The 10,180-nt window shown below is 35.0% G+C and overlaps 1 protein-coding gene across 1 annotated transcript; it reads left to right on the plus strand.

Annotated features, from left to right (window-relative positions):
• Positions 1-1,347: 1,347 nt before the first annotated feature.
• On the plus strand, positions 1,348-5,171 carry Polr2B (RNA polymerase II subunit RpII140). Its single transcript, XM_067280223.1, has one exon. It carries the CDS (start codon positions 1,509-1,511, stop codon positions 5,025-5,027), a length of 3,519 nt encoding a protein of 1,172 aa, XP_067136324.1. The 5' UTR covers positions 1,348-1,508; the 3' UTR covers positions 5,028-5,171.
• Positions 5,172-10,180: the final 5,009 nt, after the last annotated feature.

Raw genomic sequence — 10,180 nt, forward strand, 5'->3', positions numbered from 1 at the left:
AAAATTTTGTGTACTAGTATTAAAATGTCTGCTTGATAACGTTCAATTATGTTAAAATATATGACAAGTGAGTTTTGGTACTATTTTTTTTTTTTTTTTTTTTTTTTACAAAAGTATTTTCCGCGTATTCTGTAACGTTCGCCCTATCAATTTTGGTTATATTTGGACTGTTAAACATCTCTCTAGACGCGTTAAACATATGTATTCAGTGGTGATATTCGAAATATTTAACAAGGGGTTCACTAGCAGAAAATTTTTCCCTGACAATCACCGACAAACGAAATAGAAGTTTTGGCTAGAGATAAATACAATACATTTTCTTGCAACCATATATCTAACAATCAGTGGCGTATTTAGAACGTAACGAGCCATGGGAGAAGGCCAGGTAACAATAGTATTTTAGAGCTGTCGATCTTTTTTTTTTTTTTTTTTTTTCAAGGCAGAGAAATTCTTTACCGCAATATGGCGCTTCTAGAAATAGGCACATGTATGTCATCATCTCTCGAGATACATTATACTTTTTCTTTTGCTGTCCATAGCACGACACGTGTTCCACAGCCATCTTGTATTGTCTCGCGCGCGTGGCATTCCGGGATCTCTCTTATGACTGGATCTACTTTCAAGAACACTCTTGAATCGATCGCGATTAAACCTCGATTGAAACGGTCGAGAGAGATCGCGCCAAGACATACTCCCTGACCTTGCTCACAATCTAGATTGAAAGCTCGGTGCAAACGGGGTATAAGGCCCTAGTTTAGTAGTATTACAGAGTATAATACGCATATTTTAATATATTTTTTATAAAAAAAACAAACCCACTGAGAAATGTTCCGTGTGTTTAACAAGGTTTGGGAAACTGAAAATTTTAACAACGGGTTCGCCTGAACCCGTTCGGAAAACTTTAACAACGAGTTCGGGCGAACCCGCTCGGAAAACTGAAAATTTTAACAACGGGTTCGGCCGAACCTGTGCGAACCCGCCGAATATCACCACTGTATGTATTTCAATTTCGAACTCAATATATCACGCCCAAACTTTCAATTCTTTTCGAGTAAATTTGGATTCAATATTGTTAGATTCAAATATTTTTTTTTAAAAAAATGGATTTTTTAAATGTCTAAACTATTTTATTTAAATTTATTCAAGCGAGTGTTTCTAGAATGGAAACCTGAAAATGAGTTGCGTTTCTATCAGAACAATTCAAAAATTTTATTTTTTTACTGAAAGTTTTATATTATTATTTTTTAATTTTTTTAAATTATAAAATAAATTTAGCAATTCTGAAAAGTATTATTTTAGATTTTACTTTTTTTTTAAATTCCCTTAATTATTCCGACCAAACAAAAAGATCCATAATCTCGTTCTCTGAGCTATTAACTGCAATTGCAACTGGCAACACCAAAAATACGAAGAGAAAGCCGAGTGCGTTGTACGTTTTACGTTGGTTTTAGTGTTAAATTAGACTATAAATATTGAGAAAATATCAGTGAGATTACTTCCTGATCATAATGTACGAAGACGAAAACTACGAAGAAGATGATTCGGAGGAAATTACCCCAGATTTATGGCAAGAAGCCTGTTGGATTGTCATCAGCGCTTACTTTGATGAGAAAGGCCTCGTTAGACAACAGCTCGACTCTTTCGATGAATTCATTCAGATGTCTGTGCAAAGAATTGTCGAAGACACGCCTCAAATCGATCTTCAGGCCGAAGCACAACATACAACGGGAGAAGTCGAAACACCACCTCGTTATTTGCTTAAATTCGAGCAAATTTATCTGTCAAAACCAACTCATTGGGAGAAAGATGGCGCTCCGAGTCCAATGATGCCAAATGAAGCCCGCCTTAGGAATCTTACCTATTCGGCTCCTCTTTACGTGGATATTACGAAAACTGTTATCAAAGACGGAGAGGATCCGATCGAAACGCAACACCAGAAAACATTTATAGGGAAAATTCCCATTATGCTCCGTTCTACGTACTGCCTGTTGAGCGGACTCACCGATCGTGATTTGACGGAGTTAAACGAGTGTCCGTTGGATCCTGGTGGTTACTTCATAATAAATGGATCGGAGAAAGTGCTGATTGCTCAAGAGAAAATGGCAACAAATACTGTTTACGTGTTTTCCATGAAAGATTCAAAATATGCCTATAAGGCAGAATGTCGATCCTGTTTGGAACATTCTTCACGCCCGACCAGCACACTTTGGGTAAATATGTTAGCCAGAGGAGGTCAGGGTGTCAGAAAAAGTGCTATAGGTCAACGAATCATTGCCATTCTTCCCTATATCAAACAAGAAATTCCAATAATGATTGTGTTTCGAGCATTGGGATTTGTGGCTGATAGAGATATTTTAGAACATATTATATATGATTTTGAAGATCCAGAAATGATGGAAATGGTAAAACCATCGTTAGATGAAGCTTTTGTTATTCAGGAACAAAATGTGGCTTTGAATTTCATTGGAGCACGTGGTGCACGACCTGGTGTTACAAAAGAAAAAAGAATTAAGTATGCTCGAGAAATTCTACAAAAGGAAATGTTACCTCATGTTGGTGTTAGTGATTTCTGTGAAACAAAAAAAGCTTATTATCTAGGATATATGGTCCATAGATTATTGTTAGCTGCTTTGGGTCGTAGAGAGTTGGACGACAGAGATCACTATGGTAATAAAAGACTAGATTTGGCAGGACCTTTGCTTGCATTTTTGTTCAGAGGTTTATTCAGAAATCTTACAAAAGAAGTTCGTTTATATGCACAGAAGTTCATTGATCGGGGAAAAGATTTCAATCTGGAATTAGCCATTAAAACAAGAATAATAACAGATGGCCTTCGATATTCATTGGCAACAGGAAATTGGGGTGATCAAAAGAAAGCGCATCAAGCAAGAGCAGGTGTGTCTCAAGTATTAAATAGATTGACTTATGCCTCTACTCTTTCCCATCTTCGTCGAGTGAATTCACCAATTGGTCGTGATGGTAAACTTGCTAAACCTCGACAACTTCATAATACTTTATGGGGAATGATCTGTCCTGCTGAAACACCAGAAGGTCATGCAGTAGGTCTGGTAAAGAATTTGGCCTTAATGGCCTACATTTCGGTTGGATCACAACCATCCCCCATTCTAGAGTTTTTAGAAGAATGGAGTATGGAAAATTTGGAAGAAATTGCCCCATCAGCCATAGCAGAAGCAACTAAGATATTTGTTAATGGTTGTTGGGTGGGCATTCACAGAGATCCCGATCAACTGATGAGCACGTTGCGAAAATTAAGACGTCAAATGGATATCGTTGTATCAGAAGTCTCAATGGTTAGAGACATTCGTGATAGAGAGATTCGTATTTATACTGATGCTGGAAGGATTTGTCGACCATTACTGATTGTTGAAAAACAAAAACTGCTTTTAAAGAAAAGACATATTGATAGACTGAAAGAAAGAGAGTATAATAATTATAGTTGGCAAGATTTAGTGGCAAGTGGTGTTGTTGAATACATTGATACAATGGAAGAAGAAACAGTAATGCTTGCAATGACTCCTGATGATCTTCAAGATAGAAGCCAATTTTATTGTTCCACATATACTCATTGTGAAATTCATCCTTCGATGATTTTAGGTGTGTGTGCATCTATCATTCCATTTCCTGATCATAATCAATCTCCCCGTAACACATATCAATCTGCTATGGGTAAACAAGCTATGGGGGTGTATATTACTAATTTCCATGTAAGAATGGACACACTTGCTCACGTTTTATATTATCCTCAGAAACCACTTGTGACAACACGCTCTATGGAATATTTGCGTTTTAGAGAATTACCTGCAGGAATTAATTCAATTGTTGCCATTATGTCTTACACTGGTTACAATCAAGAAGACTCTATCATCATGAATGCATCAGCAATTGATAGAGGATTTTTTAGATCTGTATTTTATCGTGCTTACAAAGACTCTGAATGCAAACGTGTAGGTGATCAGGAAGAACAGTTTGAAAGACCAACAAAAGACATTTGTCAAGGTATGCGCAATGCTATATATGATAAATTGGATGAAGATGGTATCATTGCTCCTGGTACTAGAGTATCTGGTGATGATGTAATTATTGGAAAAACAATTACATTACCAGAAAATGATGATGAATTAGAAGGTACTAATAAGCGATTTACAAAGCGTGATGCCAGTACATTTTTGAGAAACAGTGAGACAGGAATTGTTGATCAGGTTATGTTAACCTTAAATGCAGAAGGTTATAAATTTTGTAAAATTAGAGTTCGTTCTGTACGTATCCCTCAGATTGGGGACAAATTTGCTAGTCGGCATGGTCAAAAAGGTACTTGTGGTATAACTTACAGGCAAGAAGACATGCCATTTACTGCAGAAGGAATAACTCCTGATATTATCATCAATCCTCATGCCATTCCTTCTCGTATGACCATTGGTCACTTGATTGAATGTCTTCAAGGCAAAGTTTCAGCAAATAAAGGAGAAATCGGTGATGCTACTCCCTTTAATGATACTGTAAATGTACAAAAAATTTCCAATCTTCTTCAAGAATACGGTTACCATCTGAGAGGAAACGAAGTGATGTATAATGGTCACACAGGTCGAAAAGTTAATGCTCAGATATTTTTAGGGCCCACTTATTATCAAAGATTGAAACACATGGTAGATGACAAGATTCATTCTAGAGCAAGAGGTCCCATTCAGATTCTTGTTAGACAACCCATGGAAGGAAGAGCAAGAGACGGTGGTCTTCGTTTTGGAGAGATGGAAAGAGACTGTCAGATTGCACATGGTGCTGCTCAGTTTATGAGGGAAAGATTATTTGAAGTATCTGATCCTTACAGGGTCCACATCTGTAACATCTGTGGACTGATTGCAATTGCAAATCTAAGAAATAACACATTTGAGTGTAAAGGTTGCAAAAACAAAACACAAATAACACAAGTGAGAATACCTTATGCTTGTAAATTACTGTTTCAAGAACTGATGTCAATGTCAATCGCACCAAAAATGTTGATGACTTAAATGTGATAATTGGAAGTATTTTTTTAATGGGTTCTTTCATTACTGGAATTTTAAATATTGTATTTAACTAGAATTGTAGTCTTACATTTAGTTGAGCATGAATATTTTTGCTTAAAACTATATAAATAAAAAAAATTCATTTTATATCTTCTATCATGTTATATTTTCAATATTTTATTCTGTAAATATTGAAAATTATCACAACATTGTGTACATTTTGAATTTAAATTCAAGTATTTTGGCACAATTTAACAATCAATATTACAGGTTTGAATATATTAAAGCCTTAATAATTAATATATGACATCATTGCATGTAACAGATCAAAAAACGTTAATAGCATTTTATATTTTTTCAGGCAAACCATCATCAAAGATAAATGTTTTCCTCCATGACGTGCGCGCACAGATTTTTTATGACAAATGATTTTATTCCATCTTGTTAGAGTGTTAATGTTTAAAAGCTTATTAATTTAAACATGAAGTGAGTGTGAAAGTTCTGTTTAATAAATAAAACAATATATATCCTCATATGTTCCATAATCAGATAATTATGATTGCCATAGTCCACAGAATTTTCTTGCTTTTTTATAAATGTATTAAACATAAATCATCTGTAAAATTTTGATTTTTATCAACAAATGGAAACTCATTGATGCAATAGCTGAAGGTTATAGAGAGTATAGTAATTTCTAATACAGTCACTCCTCAGTTAACTCTCAGAATTACTACCAGCTCTTCAATATAGGTAGGGTGACCAAATTTTTTTTGGTTAATCTGGGGACATCAATCATCACTTTTTAGGATACACAGTATCAGCCTACATGTGTAAGTTCTGTCAAATGGGTACTGTACAATACATTGGCATGACTGACACCTAAACATTTTAATTTTGATTGAACTTGTTTGTTTCAAATAGCTTTCCTCCAATAAGGTTTATAGCTATTTACTTTTAGCACATTTTATATTTTTTATTGAGCTGCAATTTGAAAAAATTGTTGGACCTATAAATTCTCATTGTTGCCCATCTTTCTGTCTGTCCTTCCTTAATCTCAAAATCAGAGTTAGATATATGAAAGTTGAGATCAGATGTGGAAAGAATAGTGGTAGGAGGCCCCCAATGAACTATAAATTAACTTCTGCTTTAGACCAGAAGTCATGTTATTTCAATTCAAAATTTTCCCCTGAAAAGGAGTTAGATGACCTGCACAACTCTGTTACTAACAGGAAAAGTGTAATGTACAGGGTACATTACTAAAAATTAAGAACACTGACAAATTGCAGCTTGGCATTGTGGTGATGTTGCAATAAATAATTACTCATTTTTGTTTCAAAGTTTGGTTCATCTTTGGTATTTCCTCAAAAAATTGTTTACTTCATTAAAAAAATTAGCTGGAAATGCTAAAGACATTGGACACAACCTCTGGCAGAAAAACTGTGGCAATGACAATATTACAGCAACCGCAAGGAAGCAACAAAACAGACAAGATGCCGTTCTAGAGACGGGGTCAAAAATGGGGACAGATGGAATCCCCATTCATGGTCTTAGTCTCATTTCTATAGTTGGTTAATCATGCAATCTTCAAGACTACATATTTATAAATTTGTACTTTATTGTGCACCCCTATAGTACAAAAAGTCTGAAAAGAAAAAAGCATGATTTTACCTAGAAGTGCCAAAAATTGAAGGAAAAGCAACAGAGTTGGAACGTAGCAGCACTTAGAAGAGGAAAGAATAGAAATACAAAAGTTCACTGTATAGAATTAACTGGTTCTCAAAATTGGATGCAGCTATATTAGAACCAGAGGGTAAGGATCCAAATGTTGAATGGTTCATGAAAGTGGAACTGCAAATGAATGAACTTTTATGTCAAAATTTATGAAAAAGGAAAATTACAAAGCAGATCATACTAACTTATTCTTCTCAAAAGTTATATCCATAACTCCTACCCCTTCAAGTATTTCATTTCTTCACAGTCATCTCCCTTACTCGGGCTGTTACCACTCCCAATAACCCTACTGATAACCTGGAATCATTACCACTATTTTGAAGGATTCGGTGACTAAAATATTAATCTGAATGATTTTTTTTAAATGAATGAACTATTTTGGTACAACATTTTAATAATTTTTGCTGACTATTTTTATAAGTCTGTAATATGTAAGAGATGCAAATTAAAGCAAATTTATGGAGTTGGAGTTTCCTTTAGACCTTTTCTTTATTCGGAATAAATAAAATAATTCTCCTTGTTTATCGACCAATTTGCTTAAGAATCTAATCGTATGAACAGAACTTAGTCATTAAGTGAGGAGTGCCTGTAATGCAAAATGTTTCTACACTATGATCCAGCATTGTTATAAAAAGAAAAAATAGTTTATCATTGACCAAATATGCCACTATTTTCAATGTTTTAAGTTTTATAATTGTCAGTAATTTAAATTTGTGATGATCCTTATGTTTAATTTGTATCTTGCACAAACACAACAGAATTCTTGTATTCACTGCTTAAGGAACTTGAAAATTTGAGCATGTTGCCTGGTAAAGCAGCTTTGATACAGCTGGATAAACAAACCAAGGACATAGCCCATTGCAAATGAAATGGACCAATAATGGCTTGCTTACTCTGCTGTATTAAAAGTTGCTTTGCCAGGAAACACACCCCTTGTTTAAAGAATATTTTTGACTATTATAATTTAAATGAGATTTATGTTTTGGATTTATTCTTATTTTAACAAGCACAGTTTACATTTGTTACTAAATACCATAATTTTAATAACTACAGTAAAACTTCTCTAACTCTGATCTCCAAGGAGCAGGAAAAACTTTTAAGTTACAGATGATTTCAGTTAGAGATTAAAGTGAAAAATGTCAATTCTGAATAGATTTGTAATTTTACTTCTCTTGCGTTATTTAAAAATCTTTGATAGTATTTTTTAAATTTTAAACAGCCTGTGTAATGCCTTTCAGCAAAATGTTCAATGGAATTAATGGAATTGAACAGTTTTGCAGGTATGTCTTGTTGAGATAAGATAAGTGAGAGGTCCTCTTGCTTTGGACTGGAATGTTGTCTGCAAATGGGTATTGGACAGTAGATACAACTATCTGAAAGTTTCATGGAAATCTGATACTAATTCTATCCAAAGTGATCCTAATTATTAAAATTGAGTCATGGAAGTTGAAAGTAACATAAATCAGTGTCAGACCATGAAAACCTTTGAGTTGGAGACATTAAATCCCTATGCTATTCTATTGAGACCTACCAAGTGCTTCATTTTCTTTAAGGTAAAGAAATATTCAAGTTACAGACGTTTAAGTTAGAAAAGTTTTACTGTATTAGTTATGTTAATATTTCTGCTTTTATAGTATCAGATGTTAAAATAGCTTAATTGTTAACAGAATTAATATAACTTGTGTTCTAAGATTGCAAATGAAATGAAATTTTTTTTATGTTATCAAGTGATTTAAGTTTAAATTTCTAGCAGTTCTACTATTGTTTGTTAAAAAGTTGTTGCACCTCTAAATAGCTACAAAAATTGAAAAATACTTTAACAAAAATGGCATTTGGCCAGGGCCATTTTGAGTACTTGATGATGTGCTCAATTTCCTTAGATAAGTTCCAGTGTACTGTGAAGATCCTAAAATGGCGCCGAGAATTCGGTTGTTTACAAGATCGCTACCTCGGGAAATTTCGGAAAGTCAATCGGAGCAAGAACGCGCATCGGGCTATAAACCGGACATCTGTAAAGCATTTCTTCTAAAACAAACACAACGCGGTAATAAACGACGAAGGGAATGTCGCGGTGCTCGTATACAAGAGTCGAGATGTAAACAATTAACAAAAAAGGGGAGAAAGAAGAGAGACAGATGGTCAAGGTCACCTGTAAACCATATGAGCCCGGGATCGTCGCGAAGGGGGGGCAGCCACAGAACGTTTGGCGGATCGGTTCAGCCCGATGTCCGCGAGAGGGGGGCAAACTGTGTAAATTATGTGAGTAGCTGTCAACGCCCGGGAGCCGTCCCCGGCCGAATTTGGTTTTCGTCTTGCTTAGAAACAGTAGACTGACCAATCGAAAAAAGGAAAAAGGGACTTAAGACCAATCAAGAGGGAAGATTCGGGGGAAAATCGTATAAAAACCCCCGTATCAAGGTCAGAAGGGGAGACGACGGAGCTTTCTACCCGGAAGTGGACGACGGTACTCCAACCAGCCACCTACTCCTTCGCCGACGTCCGTCACCGACCCCATCGGACTCTCCTACCCGACTGCCCCGGGGCTTTACCGACGACTCCGACAGCATTCTCCGATCGCCGTCATCCGGAGCGCCTTCTGCCGCAGACGATCTAGATCGCATCTTGTACTGTAGGCCTACCTTGTAAGTTTGTTTTGAGGTTAAAATAAACGGTTATTGTAAGACACTTGTCATCTTTGCCTCTGCCGCCACCACCCACATACGATCGGTCCCTAGGTTTTTCCTGACGTGCAATTAACTAATTGCCCCCATATGTCGGCAGCTTACAGTACAGAGACACAGTACAGAAATATTAAATGGTGCATATAAGAAGGCAAGGCCATGGTTGGGTATACCCATGCATTTGAATCCCAATGTGAGATTGCTTTTGTTTATAACCTGTGATTTATCAAAGGTAAAAATCTCCAATATAATTTACTTTACAATTGATTTTAGATCATAAATTATGATCCAAAATCACAATAAATGGAAAAAAATAAAGATGTGATTTAATTTATACAGTAAATAATTGAATATGGACAAAAAATAGTAGAGAATCAATTTTCTTAAAATAATTGTTTTTTAGATTCTGAATATATGTTGATCTCTGCTTGCACAATAGTTTTTTTGTCATTAATTATTATTTGAGAGCCATAGATTTAGAATATGATTGTGCAAATGGGTCAAATATAATGGTTGTAACTTCCAATACTTAATTCCAATTAAAGAAGTTTTTTCTAATTGGGAAAGTTATTCTTTGTTGTCTGTTTACTGCAAACTAAAACTTTGCAATAGATAGACTACTATGCATTATAATTTGTTGTATATTTAAAAAGTTACTTGACAAAATTCTTTCACTTTGATATTTGCTTGATGATGATTTACCACATATATCAATATTAATATGCATGTTTTGTCAGAAATGAT

This window comes from Centruroides vittatus, unplaced genomic scaffold (assembly GCF_030686945.1).
Source record: "Centruroides vittatus isolate TY-2023 unplaced genomic scaffold, ASM3068694v2 contig_882, whole genome shotgun sequence".
Classification (NCBI taxonomy): domain Eukaryota; kingdom Metazoa; phylum Arthropoda; class Arachnida; order Scorpiones; family Buthidae; genus Centruroides; species Centruroides vittatus.